Raw genomic sequence first — 23,443 nt, 5'->3', positions numbered from 1 at the left:
TGCATCTCCACTCTCACTACTAGTTTTGATCCTTAATCTATCTGCAAGTGAAAAAAAACAAAATGAATGAAAACACATTAAATGTGATAAAATAAGATCTTTTTGTAAAATTCAGAGAAAAATAACAAATATTTGAAATTGTTTATCATATTTTATTTTAAATTCACCTAATATATGTAGCGGCACTCATTTTTCCATCTTATGCTCCCCCCCCCCCAAAAGTTCAGCATCTCTCACAGCTCACCCTTATTATGTTATTATAACCCTGCTGCATGGCAAATCTTTAAAAGAGCAGCTATCATGATCTAGTGCATTGTCCATAATGGCCTTGACTGCTGTGGAGTGCTGTGTGGCTGCATACCCTCAAGCATTGTTTTGCCTTCTGTTCCTGGCTATTAAGGTTTCCTCTGACAGCATCAAGAACCTATCCACACAAACGCTGAATAAAAGATAAAGAAACTGTTGCATTATTCAGTTTTTTTGGACCTTCTCAGCAATGTGGATAATTCATGAAAGTATGACAGATTGTCACAACAGTAGAAAAAGAGAGATTCTCTCCAGTTTTGTAACGGATCATATTCAGGTATCCAGTTTTATTTTAAGGAACGATTACAACCAGAATGCTGCCACAGTGTGAGCTCATTATGTGGAGAACGTTTTTTTTTTCTTCCCCTGCATAGATTACGTTTCTGCTGTGAAGCTTATAAAGCACCGGTTTTAGAAGCTGCCTTTATGAAATGAATATTTGATGAGGTATGCGCTCCCCATCGCTAGCACCTAATCTGATTTAGGAAAACTGTAACAAGATTTTGGCGTCCCCACCCCTCCCTCTGCCTCTCTTTTTATAAATGGTTGTATGAAAGAGTGCTCCTAATGGAAAAGGCGAGCCCATTTCCAAAAGGAATAATTCCCTCCTTGGTAATCTTAAGGCGGCAGAGTTAACATTTGTCAGTTGTCAACCGCTGGGAGGGGGCTTCAGGGAAGAGCGCTACATTAAATTACAAAACGTTAACCATGTCACTTCTGAACCCACCTGAAGTTGTCGGGGGGGAAAAAGGAGATTTTTTTTTGTGCCGAAGGACGCATCTTGCTGCCTACTCAGCACGCGTGCCCTCCAGCAGTGTCATTTGTTATGGGAGCTGCACACAGTGGATATGATTCAGGAGAACTCCCCTGCACTGTGACCTTGGCAGGAGAGGTGGAGCAGGGAAGAGTGAGCGGTGCTGCCAGAGTTGGCCGGAGCACCGAACTTGTCATGGCCCCTACTTTTTCTCCCGTTTTTGTCTCTCTCAGCTGCTCCTCTCCATTTATAGACTAGATCTCCGTTAGTTTCCTTTGTTGCATTTGAGCCACAAAAACCCTCGTGAAGAATTTAACATAACTGTATATATATTGCCTGATAATAAGTTAATTACCGTATTTTCACGACTATAAGGCGCACTTAAACGTCTTTTTTTTTCCTCAAAATGTGCGGTGCGCCCTATGGTGCGGTGCGCCCTATGTGTGTTGTAACTGCGACTTTTGAGACCACCTCATTGAGGAGATGATGAAAGAGTGGCTGAATGTAAGGAGACCAGGTGTTTTTTTTCCACCCCTCACCATCGCTGTTAATATGTAACTCCATGCGTGCCCATCTCACAGCTGATGTGAAAAACATGGGGAAACAAATTAACGCTGTGCTCGCTGTTCAACCGCTCGACATCGGTGTGAACCGGACCCAGCAGGTGCAGCAGAAGCAGCGAGTTTACATGCAAAGTCAATGGTTGACGCGCATATAGGTGCAGCAAAAGGTCCTGCAGCGCGTTTTGGTGCAGCACGTCGGGAGCGTTTAAGCATCTGACGCACCGCCAACGCGCTGCTGCTGCTCAGATGGAAAAATTGAAGTTTTGCTGCTGGACGCGCCGCATCAACCAATCAGAGAAGCTGATCTGGGAGCTGACAGCGAGACACAGCGCTCTGATGATATTAACGCAAATGAAAAGGCTGGATGAATGAGGAGATGATGAAAGGCAGGTGTATGTGAGGAGACCAGGTGCTTTTTTCCACGCATCACCATCGCTGCGTGCCCATTTCACAGCCGATGTGAAAAAAAGGTGAATCAAATGAACGCTGTGCTCGCCGTTATCCCGGGGGGTCTGACAAAGGAACTTCCAACGCTCGACATCGGTGTGGAGCGGCCGTTCACAGTAAGGCTGCGAGCGGCGTGGGAGCGATGGATGACAGACGGAGACCACAGTTTCATGATAAATGGAAGGCAGCGCCATGCAAGTTACGCCACCGTTTGCGGATGGATTGTAGATGGACTGTGTCTGCTGGCTCTGTTGTTCAAGCTTTCGCAAAAGCCGGCATTATTTCTGAGGAGCTGCGCTGCACGGAAAGTGACTCTGACAGCGAAGAAGGGGAAACTGGCATGTCTGATTTAGCGCAGCTGTTTTATTCAGAGGAATGCTGAGGATAACAGAGGATGATGACTTTGATGGGTTTGATTAATACTTTGTAATAAATACATGAATAAAGCACAATCATACTCAGGTTTGCTTCCGCTCTATTTTTCTACCTGAAAACTTAATTCAACAGCTGCCTCTGAGCGCGTCTCCTCCTCTTCAGCGCGGTGGCTGGCAGGTGTTTTTTCATCTAAATAATCTAAATCTTGCAGCTATATTTGCTGTGATCAGTGGGAATAAAGTAGTTTTAATATGTTTTTAAGTGAGAAAGTCCACCTGAAAACTTAATAATTGCAGTCAGTTCATCCAGATTATCTATTTCTGTCGGAGGCGCTCAGACCCCCACATACCAGCGGTGCACCGACAGTAGAAATCCTTTCGTTCACCGCGGCTGCTGGCAGGTGTTTTTCATCTAAATAATCTAAATCTTGCAGCTATATTTGCTGTGATCAGTGGGAATAAAGTAGTTTTAATATGTTTTTCATCAATTCATCAATTTCATCAATTTTAGCTGCAGGCACCAGGATACCGGTAATAAAAGCGAACATATTCCGTCGGCAGGTTTCAGGATTTTAAGTTAATTTAGGAGTGATCACAGCGCTGTGTCATCTGCGATGTGTCTGTCTCACGGCCAGCTGCCAGGTTTGATTAATACTTTGTAATAAATACATGAATAAAGCACAGTCATACTCAGTTTTGCCCCCGCTGTATTTTTAAATACGCAGTAGAGGTATTTAAAGGTAGTAGAGGACATGTACCTGTATATAAAAAACGCGCCCTATAGTCCGGTGCGCCTTATGTGTGTGTTAAATACAGAAATGGGACACATAACTGAGAGTGCGCCTTTTAGTCCGGTGCGCCTTATGGTCGTGAAAATACGGTAATGATATTACATATAGTATGAACTCTGTCCTCCCCTTCCCAGTGTGTGCTATAGCAGTCAGAAACTGCTTGGAGTGTCAGCAAGCCCAGTTTAAAGGTGCAGAGGGTTCATCAAGAAGCTACACCGTCATTCCCAGCACCGCAGTTGGAACCGCCAAGTCTGCATCTGCACAGGTGAGTTGCTAAGTATTTTTTCAACATTTATTTCAAAGGGACTTTTTCCAGGAAGATCAGATACTTGCGGCCAATTTCAGATCTCTGTTTTTCTTCTGAAGCATTGACCTATTGATACACACTTTATTTGGTTTCTCCTAAATGTTTTAGTTTTCGTTCAAAGTGTCCTGTCCAGTCTTGTGTGACAGGATCTTCTACCAGACCTGACATCTGTTGGGTGAAGTTAAGAGGGCGGTCCATTCCTCTGATCTACAGTGTTCATTTGAACTCATCATGTCAAAGAACCTAGTAGTCTGGAAATCAAATACATTTTTTGTTTCCTCCTATAATTTTTTTCACTGAAGAGTCTCATCCCACCAAGTGTAGGAGAGCAGTCCCACTAAACCAAGGTCACTGATTTAAAACAAGAAGTGAAATTTGAAAATGTCTTTATTGCCTTGTTGCAGTTCACATGAAGACTTGTGAACAGGTGTCTCTGGTTTTTTTGCTAACATTTCTAAATCCTGCAGGCTTCCATGACAGATATAATTGACATCATATTATGGAGGGTTTCTTTTCTTGACCGTCAGCCAAGGTCTAGTCAACTGTGCCATAAATAAAAGGTTTAAATTTTCTTTGAAACAAATTCTGCTGTTAGTTCGCATTCAGTAACAGCTCACTAAGCGAGTTCCTATTAATCATCTAATTGAGCAAATTGTAATTGCCTAAAAAAAAATTGCCTAATAGAAACTGCAGTTTTAAAAAAACTCACGATGCAAATGTTATTACACGTTGATGAGTCGGTTTTTCAGTCCTATCCAAATTGTAATATTTCTCAGAACTGCAATGGAAGCACTGTTTTAGCATTAAATGAGTCCTGTAATCTGCAGCTGTTTTCAAATTTAGCAGAATATCAACATAGTTTTACGTACATTTCTAATGGAAACGCAGCAACAGATGGTAAAAACTGCTAATGTTAAGGTTATCCTCCTACAGTAACAGCCCCCACTCTGAAGAGTGTTGTTGTTCTTGTGACCTGGTGGGTGTTAGCGTAACGTAACCCAGTTGTGTACCATGCAGCCAGTGTTTTCGGTAAAGATTAGATCAATCCAGCTCGTTCTGTTCAATCCAAATAATCTGTTTTCAGTCAACAACTGATTCTGTGCTTCTTACGTTACCGCTCTTTTCTTTTTGCCGTCCTTAGCATTAAACCACATCAGCTTTGTCCTTTGTCTTCCTCACCAGAAGCCACCAAGTATTATTGCATTAGCTCATGTCTTATTGTATTACTGGACACCATTCTATTTGTTACACTAGACAAGGCCTTTTGTCATTGCTCCTTTGATTTGATACAGTGACTGCCAGTAAAGTCATGTGGATTTCCCTGAACTGAGTGTTAAAGCTCATTTATAATTCAGTGGCTCTATTGGAAAGCCAATATATTAAAGATCCGATCTCTGGAGGGCTAGCTGCCCTAAACCCACAACACTTGGAGATCAGGGTTAGATACAGTAGATCTTCTGATTACTTCATTTTTTTTTTTTGGTTTCTTTTATACTTAGTGTATAGTTATCTAGAACTTATCTGTAATGTGGGCCTGATCTTAATGTTTATATACAGAGTCCTGTGGATGCAGTGACGGGTGGTGTGACAACAGTCAGAGATCTGGACCGGCTTCTTCAGGACATGGACATTAACCGCCTCAGGGCCGTCGTGTTCAGAGATATTGTGAGTTGTGCAGCTCTTCACGCCGCGCATCCCCTCTTCTCGCTTTCAATGCTTTTTATAGAATAGATTGTTTAGTGTATTTTGTTTGTTTCAGGAGGACAGCAAGCAGGCTCAGTTTCTTGCGCTAGCAGTGGTCTACTTCATCTCAGTCCTCATGGTGTCAAAGTATCGTGACATCCTGGAGCCCCACAATGACAGGAAACACCCTCTTCGCTCGCAGTCTTCCAGGAGCACAGGTAAAGAGACATGTCCTAATCAAAATATCAATCAACTGAATATGTTAATGTAATAGAAAGATAGTGAGTCTTACAAATCCTTTATTGCAGAAGCATGAACCATTTTTAATTTTAATATGAAGTTAAACAATCGAGAAAAAGATGCATATAGAAATAATCTTGTATCATGTATTACAAACTATAACAATGTTTATTAAACCTTTTATTTGGAATTTGGTGAGTGTCCAAAAATGATTTAAATAACAGCCTCTTAGCCACTCTTCAAAAGGGGAAGGATTTGAACTCATGCAATTCAATCAAGGCAATTCGTGTTGTTGAATCAAAGCAATTCGTTTGATCATAATCATTACGAATCATAATCATCAGCTCACCTCACTCAATAACTACCGGCCTGTCGCACTAACCATCATGATGAAGTGCTTTGAAAGGCTGGTTAAAGGACATCGTCTCCGCCAACATTCGAACCGTTCCAGTTTGCCTACCGATGGAACCGCTCCACTGAAGACTCCATCTCTGCTGCTCTCCACCTGAGCCTGGCACACGTGGAGGAGAAGAACAGCCACGTGCTGATGCTGTTCCTGGACTTCAGCTCAGCCTTCAACACCATCATCCCACAGCATCTGATAGAAAAATTGGAAAAGCTGGGCTTCAATACACCCCTCTGCAATTGGCTGTTAGACTTCCTCATCAACAGACCTCAGTCAGTCCAGGTTGAGGTGGTCATCAGCACCAAATTCCTGGGGATGCACATCACAGACAACCTCACCTGAACTGTAAACACCACCTCACTGGTTAAAAGGGCCCAAAAGCACATGTAGTTCCTGCGGAGGATGAGGAGAGCCCACATACCCCCACCCATCCTCACCACCTTCTAAAGAAGCACCATAGAGAGCCTTCTGACCAGCTGTCTCTATGTGGTGTGGAGGCTGCAATGCCTAAGACTGGAAGAAGGTGAGATGAGTGGTGAGAACAGCAGAGAGGATCATCGGGGCTGCTCTTCCCTCCATAAAAGACATTTCCTCCCAGCGCTGGGTGTCCCGAGCCTGTTACATTATCAATGACTCCTCACACCCCCACCATGGACTGTTCTCCCTGCTGCCCTCTGGGAAGAGACTTCGAAGCATCCGATGCAGGTCCAGCACATTCCAGAACAGCTTCTTCCCCACTGCCATTAGACTGCTGAATGCTGTATAAAGCACTGAATGTTAGAAACTGTAAATCATATATCAGTCTTATGTTTACATTTGATCACCATGCTTACATTTTATCACTGCTGCACGTTAAAAATAGAAATGTCTTGAGAGCTGTACTGAACAAAATTTCTTTTTGTGAACAAAATGACAAAGTAAGTCTAAGTCTACGTCAAAAGGAACTTGCTAACCAGCTCCACAGGCGGCCCCATCCAGGAAACACACTGCCAGGCAGACGAGCTCTGAGCAAACGGCCAAGTTAGAGGATGAAATGAGCACATTCAGTTAGTCACAGTCAGAGAAACAGGACTACACTGGAAAATATGCCGAGCTCAAACGTCTATGAACAAAGGTGTTGATGGCAGCAGCACAGCTGATATTTCTCTCCAGGATGGAGTCACAGCCAAACAGGAACAGACGAGGCGAAGTTACTATGAGAAAAAGCAGAGAGAGCATGAGGTTAGAGATTGAGCTAACAGATTCTGCAGAGTGGGAGAATAGAGATGGAATGAAGCATATTGATAAAAAAGGGGTCCCTATGTCCTCCAGCACTCTAAACCTATATCAGCATAACTATAGAAATAGCTCAGGATAACCTGAGCCACTCTAACTATAAGCTTTATCAAAAAGGAAATTAAACCCACCCCTAAAAGTAGACAGAGTGTCTGCCTCACGGACTAAATCTGGTTGTTGGTTCCACAGGAGAGGAGCCTGATAACTAAAAGATCTGCCTCCCATTCTACTTTTAGAAATTCTAGGAACCACTAGTAAACTTGCAGATTGAGAGTGAAGTGCTCTGTTAGGAACATAGGGAACAATCATATATCTGATATAAGATGGAACTTTGCCATTTAAGCCTTTATATGTGAGAAAGAGGATTTTAAATTCTATTCTGGATTTAACTGGAAGCCAATGAAGAGAAGCCAGGATAGGAGAGATGTGATCTCTCTTAATTTTCATCAGAACTCTGGCTGCAGCATTTTGGATCAGCTGAAGGCTTTTAACTACAGTTTGTGGACTTCCTGATAGTAAAGAATTACAATAGTTCAGCCTTGAAGTAACAAATGCATGGACTAGTTTCTCAGCATCATTCCTGGACAGGATATTTCTAATTGTTTCAATTTTCTGCAGATGAAATAAGGAAATTCTAGAAACCTCTTTGATATGGGATTTAAATGACAGGTCCTGATCAAAAATAACACCAAGATTTTTTACTTTATTATCTGAGATCAATTTAATCCCATCCAAATGAAGTGACTGACTAATCAGATTCTTTTTCAAAGACCTGCCTGTAATCTATGTAATGGGTTAGCTTCATCTGGATTTATAGACAGATATAGCTGGGTATCATCAGCTAAGCAGTGGAAATTAATCTAACCATGCTTTCTAATAATTCTACGGATTTGGAGCATATATATAGTAAAGAGAATTGATCCTAGCACTGATCCCTGTGGTACTCCGCAGGTAACCCCGGGAGGATGAGGAAGGTTTATAATTAACGTGAACAAACTTAAATCTGTGAGATAGATATGATTTAAACCAGTCTAGCAGAAGCAAACAATCTAAAAACCTTGTTTAAAGTAACACAAATGATTCAAAAGGAACGGATTAACTGGGGCCATGCTGCCAGGTTCCCACTGGTTACCTGGCTGCCCAGGTCCCAGGCAGTTACATAGTGCTGCCTTGGTCTCTGTGGAAAGATAGGAGGTGGTTTTTCTTTGTTGTTTCATAAATTATAAGAAAATAAGATAAAAATAAAAGTTGAGCTTTTAAACTAAAACAATGGAATTACAAGATTTTTTTCCATTTAGGTTTCAAAGGGTTAATCACTAACCGAATTTTAATCTGTTAAATAAATTTGCCTCATAGAAATGTTGGTATAAGTGGATGCATTGCATTTTATATGTATATATTTTAGTATTTAAGCTTTAGATGATTTCCTAGTAAATATCTCTTCTTATTAGCCATTATGGATTCAAACCACAGCTAGAAGAATCTTAGTTTTTACTCATTGATCTCTTATATCATTGTGTAACCCTCTGTTTTCAGACAGCGGCGCGGTTTCAGCTGGACCCGAAGTGGAAAACGGCTTCTCTCTGAGACGCTATGATTCAGGGATCGGTGAAGACCACACCTCGGCTGCAGCGAGCGAGGCCGATCTCTCATCCTCAGGTGTAACGCACGGTCCAGACGCCATCTCAGAAGCGCTGTCCACTCTCTCTTCTGAGGTCAGAGGAGCACCTTCTGCTGACTCAAAGTCGAAGAATGTAAAGGACATCCTGCGCAGCTTGGTGAGCGCGCCGTCCGAAGACGTAATGGTGGACCCCAGTCTGCTGCCCCCGTCGTTTTTGGGATCTGTGAGCAACTTCGACAGGCGATCATCACCACAGTTTCGCTCATTTGATAGGTGAGGAGTCGTGGTTAAAATTTATGCTTGCACAGTTTTCCACAATCAAACAAACAAGTCAGCTTTTCAGCACTGCATCTTTGAGTCTGGAATAAATTGGAGAATTGTTGAGAACTGACAGCTTTGACATTTTCTCAACACCCATATGGTATAAAGTTTTGGGATTCTCTTTAGCTTTGCAGTCTGCAGTTTCATGCCATGTTTCCCAGCATAGCTGCAGGGGACTTTTGAAAGTCAGACCTTGAAGACATCTCGGCTTGGTATTCTCAGAGGAGGCCTTGGTGGATCTTGAAAAAGCATTCTGAAACCCAGGAATTTTAAATCCCTTTGGTTTTTTTTTTTTTCTCTTTTTGTTCTATCCGTCAGTGCTGCTCGTCATCCAGAGCAAAATGCTTTACAAAGAACCTGCCTTAAGAAAAACAGAAGTCCTCTCTGTGATGATGAGACAGGAAGACGGGAGGTGTTTGCTTTCACGTTGCCACTGATATTTAACAGCTCTTTTTCATCTCCTCCCCTTGTCTCATCCTGTCTAACATTCGAACAGCATCTTCCCCTTTTCTTAGGGGAAAAAAGGTACAATTTGCATTGCCTCTGATGGTGCAGGGGAAAAGTCTGGAGTTAGGCATCAAAGACGATGGGGTACTGAAGTCACAGACAAACCCAGGTGAGAGAGGATTGTTATCGGTCTGGTTTGCATTTGGTGCGTTGATTCTCAGACGTCTACACATGGCACAGAGCAGGTTCAGGGAGGGGGAGACGAAGAAAGCAGATACTGGAGGAAAGGGAGATGAGTGTCAAGTCAAAGTCCTCATGTACCGGCGGAAAAAACAATTCTACATTTTTCTTCCTCTCACTCTCCAACCCAGTCAGTCTGCTGGCCTCCGACTGTGGGAATTCCTCAGCATCTCCTGCGATCGCGTGCCTTTATCTCAGGAATGCTTTGTCAGGTCTCAAGGCGCTCCTCATATCAGGGGGATTAGACTGGCTCCTGTCCGCTGAGCTCACTCAGTGGGAAGAGAGGACAGCAGGAGAGCTGGAGAACGTAGTCTAACAGCTCACTGTGTGTCTGCAGGAGCCTCTTCATGCAGAGAGCAAACATTACCTCTGCTGCTAGGAAAAGATGAAAGCTTCCTGAAGGACAGGCAGCTTACCTGTCTAAAATATCCATTTCACTACTAAATGGCAAAGGTTGACCGCTGTGTGTGTTGCAGTGTAGAAAGTCAGAAAAGGTAACTTAATACTCCATTTTAGTCAGTGGCTTAATTAAGATGCCAGATGAGTAAAAATTGTTGCCTTTCTTTATGGGCATGATAGCAAATATGAACAACTCTCATTTTTCAGTTCAGAAATGAGCATTTTGCATGTTTTCTCATTACAACCCAACATTTCAGTATATAGCTTTGGCTTTTAGAGTGATACAGCAACAAAAAGTTGATCATCATTGTTAAATTAAAGGAAGATTATACCCTGTTTTCAACAAGGGGGGGTGTTGGCCTAGTAGTTGGAGCAGTGTGCCTGTGTTCTGAGAAGGTTGTAAGTACCTGGTTTGAATTTCCTGAGCAAAACCCTTAACCCCGTTATCGCTCCCCCGGCGCCGGCGCCCAAGGGGGTGGGTTAAATGCAAAGATAAATTTCTCCAATGTGAGATCAATAAAGTTCAACAATTTTTATTATTATTAAAATGAAAGTCTTTTAAAGGATGGCATGCATTTCTATTCAGCCATCAGTACTAGGCTGAATTGTCTGTTGCTGCTAATGCTGCAGTGTTTCTGGGTATACGTTTACCAGCTGTGCTCATCTAGTGATCAAAATGACTCCAGCTGCATTAGATTGGAGGAGCAGAAACTGAACGTTCGTCTCAAGTCCTTCTACAGGACTTTGACTGGGCCATTCTAATACACAAAAAGGCTTCAATATACCCGTTCCATCGTCCCTTTCTTTGTATATTGTGTGTTTCTGTATTGGAAGATACACCTGATCTAGTGATCTTCCTGAGTTGCCTTCCATCAGGTCTAACCTGCTTACATGTTCTGGCTAAAGGAATGTCAACCATAATGCCGCAGCCACAATGTTTCACCATGCCGATGGTGTGTTTAGAGTACTGTGTATCATGGAGTGTTGGTCTGTTACATAAAATACCAGAAAATCTTTATTGAAATTTGTGGTTTGAATATTAAAAAAAATCTAAAAAACATGGACATTGTTGGAAGGCATTAGAGGAATGAACAGGTTCATTGCTGATGAAGTTTTATCCTGGTTTCTAATTCAGCTGTAAGGTTTACAAGCACCTCCAGAAGTGATAACTGGCTACAGGCTCCTTGGGTTTATTACATCTCTACTGTGGTTCTAATCCCTATTTGGCCATCTTGGTTCACATGGGATAACATTGGCCTTTAATAAAACAAAAGATCACTGAGTGATCCTCTGCCAGTTGATAGTTGAGCAGTAGTCGTAGAAGAACATATACTGAGGAGATTTTTTTTAAGGCATCAGTTTTCAGACCAGCTACAGAAAAATGTACGCAGGAGGGCTTCTCTTCATCTTCATAAAAGTCTGGAGTAAAGAGGAAATTGATAAATCATGAAAAACAAGAAGTCTTGATGAAACTATTTGTCATCACTTGATGCCTCTAAAGTGACCATAGACAACTTCAATTTTTTAATTTTTCCCCGAAAGTTCATGCAGATTGTGTGAGGAGTATTTAAACCTCTCTTCCCTGGACATTCAATATGCAAGGGACAAAAAGCTTCTTTCACCACCCTCTGCAGAGCTCGCCCATCTGCTGCATTAGACCTGGAATACAATGCATACAGCTGCAACAAACATGCCTTCTACACAGTTTTATACTTTATACAGCATCTTTTTAATGTACCACCTGCTAAAGCTCTTTGCTGCCCCTCTACAGCTATCAGGTTTGCTAGACTGACCTGAACACATCACAATATCCTAAGAATATTGAAACAATGGAGAACTTTGCTGTGCAACTGACCAAAATAGACTAATTGATCTTTGAACTGGATGGTTTGTGAATGTTTACAGTTTTACAAAATACTAAAACGGTTTAAATCTAAACTAAGGTTAATACCCCATGACAAAGATCACAATAGCTGTTTGGTACCTAATAATAAACCCAAAATGTTAAAGAATTCACATGAAAAAAAATTAGGTACCTTATTGATTCTCTAGAATTTTAAAGGAAAGGGTAGCAGTGAAGTGCAAGTATTTGAACAGATCTTATTAACAGTATTAAAAGGATAATATTTGTAGTTTCCATGTCCAAACTACGGTCTATAGACTAGGGGTGTGGTAGAAAATAATTTGGGGATATATCGTGATTTTCTGCTGCCCATTAAAATATCGATCTTTCAGTTCCTAATATCGTTTAAAAAAATAAAAATGTTTTTAAATTTGGGAAAATGGGCCTCCACCGCCATTCTGTTTGTTGGCACCATGGAGCCCTTTTACCTTACACTGCAGCTCCATTTTCCTGAGAAGAACACAGGAAAGTACGGTCTTGGTGAGAACGGGAGCACACAGCATAAATATGGGTCAAATTTGAACAGAAGCGTACTCCTGACATCACCACACACTCTGCCCTTCTGGAGCTGCATTTACCTTCTGTTATTAATAGTCTCTAGATAATAATAAATTCTAACCTTTTTCATTTGGGTGGGGGAATAATAATTAAAAAAGTCGAATAAACACAAATCAAATGTACACTTTGCCAAATAAAACAAAAACATCACTATCAGAGCCAGCGGTACTTCACACACGGCTATGCCTAGAGAGGGCGGCTGCAGACGGGCTGAAATTATCCCCAACTGCGGTTAGCCTCTGAGGTCTGCTGGTTGCCATGGTCCTCTCAGTATCTGAACTTTTTTTATTATTATTCACTTAATCAATAAATGGGCTATATGGTTTAATGTTCTTGCCTAAAATTATCTGAAAAGGCACATTTATAGAACAATGGCAACAGAAAAGAGAACTTTTAACTTAATACTCTGAGCTCTGTGTGCACTCCCCTGGAAGCTGCTGCCGCCGCAGTGCATGCTGGGACAGCTGTCAAACTCGAGAACGGACAAGTCTGCACTGATGCATGCTGGGTAAAGAGATAGGGGCGAGAACAACATCCGGGGACTTTGTACTTTCTCAGTCTTCTTGTTCTTGTGAATTTGAGCAGTACTAGGTTTGAGGCTGATGACGTTTTTCGAGTACATGAGCACATGAGAATGCACAAGTACACATATTGAGAAATATGTGTACTTGGACTGACTGAAACTCCAAACAGCATGGATTCTGATGGACATATACAGCACATGCTTTTTGTTCTATACATTTCTCTTTGATAGCTGGGTAAAATATTGCAATACATAGTGAAAATGAAATATTATGATTATTGTATCGGGACCCAAGTATCATGAGACATCATATCGCAAAACATATGCCTATACTCACCCCTACTATAGAAATGTATTAAAATGGCATGAGAAGCAATTCTTGCTGAACCTTTACAGATCTAGGCCTCTGTAGAAGAACATTGGAAAGTCTGTGTGGGGAGAAAAAAACAAAACATGAAATGTAGAAATATGCTGACCCACAACAGGTTGGAAGAGTAGTTGAGGCTTTACTGGTTTTATGATGCTGCTTTTCCTACATTACAGGATAAGAAACCAGAGTTCTTTTTTTTTTGTCTCATCCTGTATAACTTTCTGAACAGTTTGACCAAATCTGAACGACCTGATTGGAGAAAGAGTTTAGGTCGACATGTTTGATTATAGCTCGACATAAATCACCCCTAAGTCCGAATAAAATGTAATTGTAAACGACCAAACTCAATCCAATTCTCATGTTTTGGTTGGCTAGTTTACATTATACATTTTTATTCTGATTGGCCATTTTTTCAAATATTTGTATCAAAATGGAGATATTTCGGTGTACTAGTGAAAGTAAAGACCTCAGCCTGATTAAGATGCTGTTGCGAGACCCTAAGATGGCTTTGCAGAAATTGCTCATCACAAATCTCTATGAACTGGAGCAATGTTGGCAAGAGAAGTAATCTGAAATCTCTTTGCAGTAAGAGAAAAATAAAGTCCTACAGATATTTAATTTCAGTTTTTCCATTTAAAGGTTTTTCATTATGGCCTAATTTTTATTAATAATACTTTGCCCAGTAGTGTGTTGTTGGGTTGAATTTACATTTGGAAGCAAGTAAAGTTTGTTTCATAATGGTCAAAACATTGAATGGAAACATTTGATTTTTAATAGTAACATTACTTTTAAGTCGTGTCGTTTTGACAATTTTTAAGAGCAAATTCTTTTAGTTTTGAAAGAAATTAGGAAACAATTGTTCATCTCTTGTTTTGACTCAGATTCCAGATCCTACCATATTTTTTACATCATAACTCTCAATTTGCTGGATTCATGCAGTCTAGAAAAGTCTGATATCAGATGCATTCCTTTAAATCTGGATTTAGAGACAAGATGCACGTTGCTTCCATATTAGCCATCCATCCATTGGTGTATGGAAAGATGATTTACCAAAAATTGACTTTTTCTCAATGTATCCAGTTGTCCTTCTCATAACACTTACCATTACCATTTAGCATTTATCATGCTTTAGTAATAATTCTATTACAGCTATGCATCTCCCACTAACCTCTAGGTCTTCCACTGACTGCAGCTGACATTCTACACCGACATCTCCTGTCAAAACATGGCAACTTTCAGCTTGCCCAGAGCGCTAGATTTATGAGATCAATGGATGAAAAAAGCAGGGATCTCTGAGATAAAAACTGCTCCTGGGTCAGAGGGTGAAGTATCCGACCTGATTTATTTACTAGAGGAGACCTGCTGGATTTCTCCCATGCATTTCTCAGCTATGCCCCTGTTATGACAGCCAGTCTGCAAATGTTTGCTGATACTAACCAGAACTAAACAATGTCATTGTACATGTCTGTGATTTAGGCTGGGATGGTTCAGCAGAATATGTGAGCGTCAGCCACTGCGGTATACATGGTGCAGTTGTTTGCATTCCTGATAACAGGCTCGACATACGCACTGATGTGAAGATGAGTTGGGCTGTCGGTGAAATGTTGTGGTAATGGATTACTGGTGGTGAACATGTCACAGTGAGAACAGTTTAGCTAAGACTCAATTTTTGCATTTCACGTTAGACTTTTCAACCAACAGGGAAGTAGTTTCCTTTTAGATACTGATGCAAAAAAATGTTTTATTTTTTGATCCAACATTAAATAAGTGATTTATTTTATTTTTCAACAGATGTGCTCATTATATTTCTATTGAAATAATGGTAATTAACATGGTCATTCAATCTGCATGTTTTCTAAGCCAAAACAAGGCTTTGTTTTTGGTCCACTCTATAAAGCCTCGAACTCAACGTTATTTCTGATATTTTGAATTGAAAAAGCTTCCTGGATGGGAAGCAAAATGTCTTCAAACTTGGAAACAAAGTCCAGTGGATTGTTTTTTTCTTTAACCTTCTTTGAAATGAATATGACTATGGGGGAGGGGTAAAAAAAGTAGTAACCCTAGAAAGCAGGTATCAAGTCAGTCTAGATTTGGAGATTTCTAGATTTCTGTTAATACAAGAAAAGTCTTTTTCTCAGCTCGTTTGGTCCGCACCAAAAGCAGCCTTACATTTTTTCTTTAGGTTTGGTTTGTATACAAATAATTTTTGTTAGTGAACTATGACTTGCAGCAAAACCATGTGTGTGAAGGCGCATACTTCCATTGGTCAGAATGGAGCACCTGGAAGTGAAGCAAAAGTCCTATAGGAGAAATGTGTGCATGCGCAGCACAGTTGTTTTGCATATCTATGCTGTTTTTACAGCTGCAAAACCACTGTGAGCTTCCAACTGATTAGAACTGTGTTGGTTTTTATTTCTGATATGGTAATGGTGTTGAAAAATTTGTCCTTCGAGCAAAGGAAGGGCCACCTCTTGCAAGCAGCATTGTTGCTAAGCAACAGATAGTAAAGCAGATAGGATTTTGGATTTTTTTACTACTACGGTGGCTTGCTGAGTCAGAAGAGACATATGCTGCATTTGGCCCATTTGTATTTATACCTCAAGTGAACCGGCCCACAGTCAAACTATAGCGATTTTGCTAATGTTTAAAATTAAAACTTAAGAAAAGTTATCAATGTTTGTCCTGCTGCTCTTTAGCTTTTTTCAGTTGGCTAATAAGTTTATCTGTCTGCTCAGGTGAAAAACAGGCATGCTTCTTCCAGGTCAGCACCTGGGAATTTAAAACAATGATTGTGTCTTTACAACCTTATCTTAAAGAAGTGGGAAAAAAGAGATCCAAGCACTTAAATTTGTCTTCATTGTAGCTTTTTTAGATTTAGACACATTTTAGTGTCATTTTGTATAGAAAGAGTGTTTACAAAAAAGAAATTACGTTGCATACAGCTTACAACAGTGAAATGAACATTACCATTATAAAGTGCAGCAGTGATCAGACTGTGGATGGTGTAGGAGAAAATGAAACCAGTTTAAAAGTCATGGTGCAAAAGGGCATTCATATGGAAAGGTTCAGTGCAGTGCAAAATAAATATCATGCAAAATGCAGTATAACATTGAGTTTTGTCCTATTTAAAAGGATTATAAAATTTCAGGCATGGTGATCTTGCAAAATAATGTTGCAAGTGTGACGCAGAGTCCAGTTTAGAGTCCATCTCTTTGGAGGAAGTTTCCTCTTTGCTCTATTGTTTTATTTCTGTCATATCAGAGTTTTTGAGTGTTAAAAGCACGTTTAAAAGAACAGGCAGCATTCAAACTATGACTATTGAAATACTTGTCCATATTTCCATATTTAAAAAAAATCTCTACATTTAAGTACAGATTTTGCATTCCTTGCAAATGCACTGTTGATCCCCATTTAAGAGGATTCATATAACACAGGCACACAAATATACGTCATTGTCTTGCCCTGTCCTCAAGGCCCTCTCACACCTTGCCCATTTAGCCAGCATATGCCCGACGTACCAGAATCTCCTAAAAACCTGGCCTACGCTGAACATTCTGTGTATTTTTTCAAGGTTGGGTGTATGCATAGAATATTCATAATGAGTCCAGAACACATGTCCAATGATGGCCTAACTTATGCATAATACAGCAGTGTAATGCCCATGAAATGATGCACAAGCCAGTTTCCTGAGTGGAGCAGCGATGTGCCTGGAGGCACCTGGCCTGCATAAAAGAAAAGGAAAGAAGGTTTGCAGTCGTATCAGATTCAGCGTCATGTCTTCTAGGAAGTTTGTTGGTTGTGTGCTCTGGGTGTGAATGCAGAGGGCATCCATCACACTCACCTTCTCGATCACCCTATGATGGGGATGAAGTCTGGAGACGTACTGACGGTTTCCTCCTGTCAACCCACTTTTATACCACAAAACGCTGCCAATACGCCAATAAACAGTAGCTGTAGTTAGAAACACGTTCAGTGGTTGTCTGGAACACATCAGATACGTTAATATCCTTTGGAGATAAGTTCTTAATAAGTTACAAATAAGTTATGCACAAGTTACTAGTTAGGTTTTAGATAATCTAGACGCCATGACTTAATTTACACTTAACGTATGTCAACGATTAAATAACTTACCTGTAACTTATGGCCCACGTATGACCGTATGCTGGCCTCTGTCGAGAAATTTTGAGCTTCCTCAAAATTTGCATGCTTCAGCATGGTCATAACTTATACAAAAAAACCTACCCATAACTTATCCAACGTATGACAGCGTTTTTGCCAGATATTTTGTACGTCAGGCATACGTGACGTCTAAATTGTCAAGGTGTGACAGGGGTTTTGGATCTCTGGTGTCACCAAGGCATTTGCTCTGTTCTGACAGATGTTGTCCTTCAGTTAACATTTGATGTCATGGAATTTGAATGAGTTGATTGGTAACTCGTGGGAAAAGCTTTGGCTCCACCTTCTTTTTATAACCCTTATTTACTCAGATCAAATGACAGATTAAGTAACTGTAAATATATAATTAAAAAAATCAATCCATGCATCTTAAACATTTTGCTCTTCAGTCACACCTTTTGACCTAAAATAACACAGACTACTAGAAACACAGTGCTGTCTGCTGTTATTCTCTGTGTGTTCAGGGCTTTAAATAATTCAGTCTCCACTACACATACACACACGCTTCCCTCTGGGCTTCTGTTTGCAGGTTGAGTGTAGCAGCTCATGGCTGATTAATCGACTGGGGCGGCTCTCTCATAAGTGTGGCTAATGACCTACTGAATAATTCACAGGCCCTTCACTAAGGAGCAGATAGAAGGCTGAACATGTAGACAAACATGTCTGTGATCTGACTATTGCAGGTTTTTGTATGTCCACACAAGTGTGTGAGTATTTCTGAGGACTTTACTCTCATATCTCCATCCTCTAGACACAAGGGGCGCTCTGTCTCCCTTTTTTCTTTTCCTGTGCTGCTGTTAACAACCAGAGCTCCTCATGTCAACGCCGCCCCTGCTTGCTGATACCTCTAATCAGTTCACTTACAATCAAAACCTAAATAAGCAGAATACTTCTATCTTCGCCATTACAGGATATGGGTTCTGATTTCATTTCATTTGTTTACTTGCGTTTGAATGTAACCCGAAACCTACTTCATCTTTGGTATGTTTTCAGTTGAAAAACCCGCATGGTACCTGTTAGTTAATCTGCTGTAAATCAAACCGGGCCCACTCTTTGATACTGCAGCCAGGGTTCTGTCTGCACTGTGGGAACCAATGATACCAATATTTTATTGCATGTGTGAGTGCCTAGCGGTATGCACACATGCACTGGCTCTAGGAAGCACAGTAGGAATGTATGCTAGCTCTGCTGTGAAATCCTGGTTCCACTTTTGTATTCAGACTGGTGTGTTTGATGCATATCTTGGTGAGTCTGTGTTGGGTTGTGTTTCTGAGAGGTAGCAGTAGTCGGTGATTAGACCCTGCTTTCCCTGTGTCAGCACCGATAAGCATGACCAGACTCCCTTTGATATGACCAGTGGTCTGTCAGAGTCCTGCTCCAAACTGACAGCTTATCTGCATGCTACTCTCCTCCCATCTTCTGGTCGACTGATGGGAATTAAAACACACTTTCCTTTATGCTGAATTAGTTACAGGAAGCTGCAACGACTTAATTGTTGCTGTGCTAAATATAATTTGTAAATATAAATATATATTTTTTATTTAATTAAGTTTTTTTTATTGTTTTTATTATAGATTTACCTTAAAGGAATTTCAGTATGACTCAGTATGTATTCTCTGTATGTGACTTGCCTCAATTTGCAGAAACCAGAATGGCCACAATAAATAAAAACTTGCTCATGAACATTTTCATGTTCATGAGCATGCTGCACAACATAGCGAACAAGTCGTTTTTATATAATTTCTAAAAACACAAAATATGTAATAATCTTTGTCCTCTATAGATACAGGAGTCAAGAACTCTATTATCAACATAAACAGCTTATAAATGTGATGCAGTAGTTTGCAGTTATAACATGAAGACAGCTTGAAGGTGAAGTGAATGCTCTGCTACCCCTCATCTTCAAACCAGTCCCAACATGACGTTCACTTAATTATAACTTGGACTGTTTTCATGTGCCAAACCATTTATCATGGATCAGTCACAGTATTCATTGGACAATATACATGCAGACATCTGTGCTTCTCTGATATCATCAGGACTGTCAACCAGCCACCAGCCACTCCCGTCACTCACCCCACAGATGGCTATTTATGGTAAATCTGCTTAAAAGATGGTTACTTTCATCCTATGGTAACCTAAATGTAGAAATGGTAATAATAGATTGGTGTTATTCAGTTTTCTGCAAACAAATCTTTACACCAAGTAGATTTTTACACACGCTAAAATTTGCATGTGATGATTAATGATTTAGCCGTCCTCTATCAATTGTCATTTCATGACGCTTTCTTTTTTTAGACAAATAATCATATACAGACGCATATGAAAATATAAATTCAATCCCATTTTCTCTACTTTGATCTTAGCTATTTAACATTGCAGTCATATTCTATTAATAATGCCAGGGGTAAAAGTTTATTTAAGGAAGCAAATTATATTATGTTATTACTCTTTAACATGTGTCAGTAGAAACAAACAACTTGTATTTAACAAGAAGAGTCTTGACTGAGTATCTACAGCCTTTGGACCTTGGCAGCTGGGTGGGTGGATGATTGGATAACTTTTGCCATATATATATATATATATATATATATATATACACTATATTGCCAAAAGTATTTGCTCACCTGCCTTGACTCACATATGAGCTTAAGTGACATCCCGTTCCTAATCCATAGGGTTCAATATGACGTCGGTCCACCCTTTGCAGCTAGAACAGCTTCAACTCTTCTGGGAAGGCTGTCCACAAGGTTTAGGAGTGTGTTTATGGGAATTTTTGACCATTCTTCCAGAAGCGCATTTGTGAGGTCGCACACTGATGTTGGACGAGAAGGCCTGGCTCTCAGTCTCCGCTCTAATTCATCCCAAAGGTGTTCTATCGGGTTGAGGTCAGGACTCTGTGCAGGCCAGTCAAGTTCATCCACACCAGACTCTGTCATCCATGTCTTTATGGACCTTGCTTTGTGCACTGGTGCACAGTCATGTTGGAAGAGGAAGGGGCCAGCTCCAAACTGTTCCCACAAAGTTGGGAGCATGGAATTGTCCAAAATGTCTTGGTATGCTGAAGCATTCAGAGTTCCTTTCACTGGAACTAAGGGGCCAAGCCCAGCTCCTGAAAAACAACCCCACACCATAATCCCCCCTCCACCAAACTTTACACTTGGCACAATGCAGTCAGACAAGTACCGTTCTCCTGGCAACCGCCAAACCCAGACCCGTCCATCAGATTGCCAGATGGAGAAGCGCGATTCGTCACTCCAGAGAACGCGTCTCCACTGCTCTAGAGTCCAGTGGCGGCGTGCTTTACACCACCGCATCCGACGCTTTGCATTGCACTTGGTGATGTATGGCTTGGATGCAGCTGCTCGACCATGGAAACCCATTCCATGAAGCTCTCTGCGCACTGTTCTTGAGCTAATCTGAAGGCCACATGAAGTTTGGAGGTCTGTAGTGATTGACTCTGCAGAAAGTTGGCGACCTCTTCGCACTATGCGCGTCAGCATCCGCTGACCCCGCTCCGTCAGTTTACGTGGCCTACCACTTCGTGGCTGAGTTGCTGTCGTTCCCAAACACTTCCATTTTCTTATAATACAGCTGACAGTTGACTGTGGAATATTTAGGAGCGAGGAAATTTCACGACTGGATTTGTTGCACAGGTGGCATCCTATCACAGTTCCACGCTGGAATTCACTGAGCTCCTGAGAGCGACCCATTCTTTCACAAATGTTTGTAAAAACAGTCTGCATGCCTAGGTGCTTGAATTTATACACCTGTGGCCATGGAAGTGATTGGAACACCTGATTCCAATAATTTGGATGGGTGAGCAAATACTTTTGGCAATATAGTGTATATATATATATATATATATATATATATATATATATATATATATATGTGTATATATATATATATATGTGTATATATATATATATATGTGTATATATATATATATATATATGTGTATATATATATATATGTGTATATATATATATATATATATATATATATGTGTATATATATATATATATATATATATATGTGTGTGTATATATATATATATATATATATATATATATATGTGTATATCATTATTTGCAACCCTGAGCCAAGTAAAGGGCATTCTATCGGTGAGAAGATATAATTACCAAGGTCTTCCTTAATAAGAGTTTTTTGTGAGGATAAGGTCCCTGTTAATTCCCAAGGAGATGCTACCGACTTATAGACTTTAAGAAAACAGAAAAAAAAAAAACTGAACAATTTCAAGATGATTTTTTTTGATATATCAAAGTAAAGACCAGATGTATCCAAAGTAAAAAAGGTGTTAAAACACAGCTTCTATAAAACGGGGCCTCCATGGGATGGTTCCAGTAGCTGTGGATGATGCATCAGAGGAAGGCAGGTGAAGACACAACTTCACAAGGAAAGGCTGATTGTTAAGAATCTGCTAAATGCTGCAGTGTTGATCAGAATGCAAGACTAACTCGGGGCTCTATTGAGGTTCAAAGTAGCTAAGAATGTACTCTTACTATATTAGTTTTAATTTCTGTAAAACACACAAAGCAGAGTAAAAAAAGGCTAATTATTTCTCAACCAGCTGGAAAACCTTTGGAACCAGAAGCATATTTACAGTATAAACAGCTGTTGGGCCTGTTTGGAGAAGGTTATAAAGTCTGACAGCAGGTGGAGAGGAGGATCTATGGAGGTGCTCCTTTGTGCATCTACTGTAAGATGCAACAGTCAGTTATTGAATGAGCTTCATAGCAGCTTTTGGAAACAAAAATAAACCTTTTTAAAGTCCAAAAGTTCAAAACTTTAAAATTATTAACAATGTTCCAGTTTATAGTTCATCTTTATTTAAACATGCTTATGCGTTCAAATAAAACTTAACAGTAAAAGTACTTAAAGAGTGTGTTGAAGAGTGTTGTTGAAGAAATAACATCCAAATATTTCTGAAACAAACCTGATGATTTAACTCTGTTTTTAGCTTGAAGAACATTTCTGTGGTGGTGTTTTTATTTTGTTTTTTTATGAAAAATGTTTATAAATTAATATGGAGTATTTCCAGATTCGATGTTGCTGAACCACTTACACTGTGCATCAGAGTGTTAAGGCTTCCTGCGTAATGTCCTTGTCTGTGTTTTCTCCTAGTAGTTCTCCCAGGGTAACAATAAAGGCATGATAAATATCTTCTCTTTGCAGAAGTGTCGTCGTTGCGCCGAAGAAAGCGGGCACGTTGTCGTCTCAAGTGCCTTCTACCTCCGCCCAGACCTCCACTGCTGCTTCAGTCTCTGGTGGAACTTCAGTTGACAGTGTTGCTGTGGTTTCTTCAGTTGATGCCTCCCAGGATCCTTCTGAGGACTCGGCTGATGGTAGGTTTCTGTACAAACAGAAAAATAAAACTATAGAGACGTAAGGGCAGGCTACCAAGTATGCTCCGCCTTGTAGCTTATAAATAACTTTTTAATCTTTCTCTGTCCTCTTTCATGTTACCATCAGCTGTTATCCTTTAGTTTGGTGCATCTACTGGTTGACAAAAGGTTAGGCCTTAAAGGTTTCTGACTAGTCTGTCTGCTTTTGGACAATCAAGCCAAAAAATCTTGCAATCTCATTAGCTTCTATATTAGTAAATCCCTTGAAGAGAACAGATTGAGATGCTTAATTCTAAGTTTAATATTTATCTTACTTTAAACTAGTTTTATGAGAAAAATGTATGAAGTGTATATTGTTAAAAAAAAGATA

General features: G+C 40.3%; 1 protein-coding gene across 9 annotated transcripts in view; it reads left to right on the top strand.

The window, feature by feature from the left end:
* The window catches only part of lrba (LPS responsive beige-like anchor protein), a 260,811-nt gene that overhangs the window by 68,739 nt on the left and 168,629 nt on the right, over positions 1–23,443 (top strand). For 8 of the 9 annotated variants that reach the window (XM_038271823.1, XM_038271825.1, XM_038271824.1 and 5 more), the window contains exons 26-30: positions 3,370–3,500; positions 5,100–5,207; positions 5,302–5,443; positions 8,683–9,040; positions 22,904–23,073. In XM_038271823.1, coding sequence (XP_038127751.1) covers positions 3,370–3,500; positions 5,100–5,207; positions 5,302–5,443; positions 8,683–9,040; positions 22,904–23,073 — 909 coding nt within the window. The remainder of the gene's footprint in view (positions 1–3,369; positions 3,501–5,099; positions 5,208–5,301; positions 5,444–8,682; positions 9,041–22,903; positions 23,074–23,443) is intronic. The other variant, XM_038271819.1, reaches the window with a different exon arrangement.

This window comes from Cyprinodon tularosa, unplaced genomic scaffold (genome assembly GCF_016077235.1).
Source record: "Cyprinodon tularosa strain WSP-4 unplaced genomic scaffold, ASM1607723v1 ctg81, whole genome shotgun sequence".
NCBI lineage: Eukaryota > Metazoa > Chordata > Actinopteri > Cyprinodontiformes > Cyprinodontidae > Cyprinodon > Cyprinodon tularosa.
Note: the sequence above shows the minus strand (reverse complement) of the source record. Positions and strands in the feature narration are given on the sequence as shown.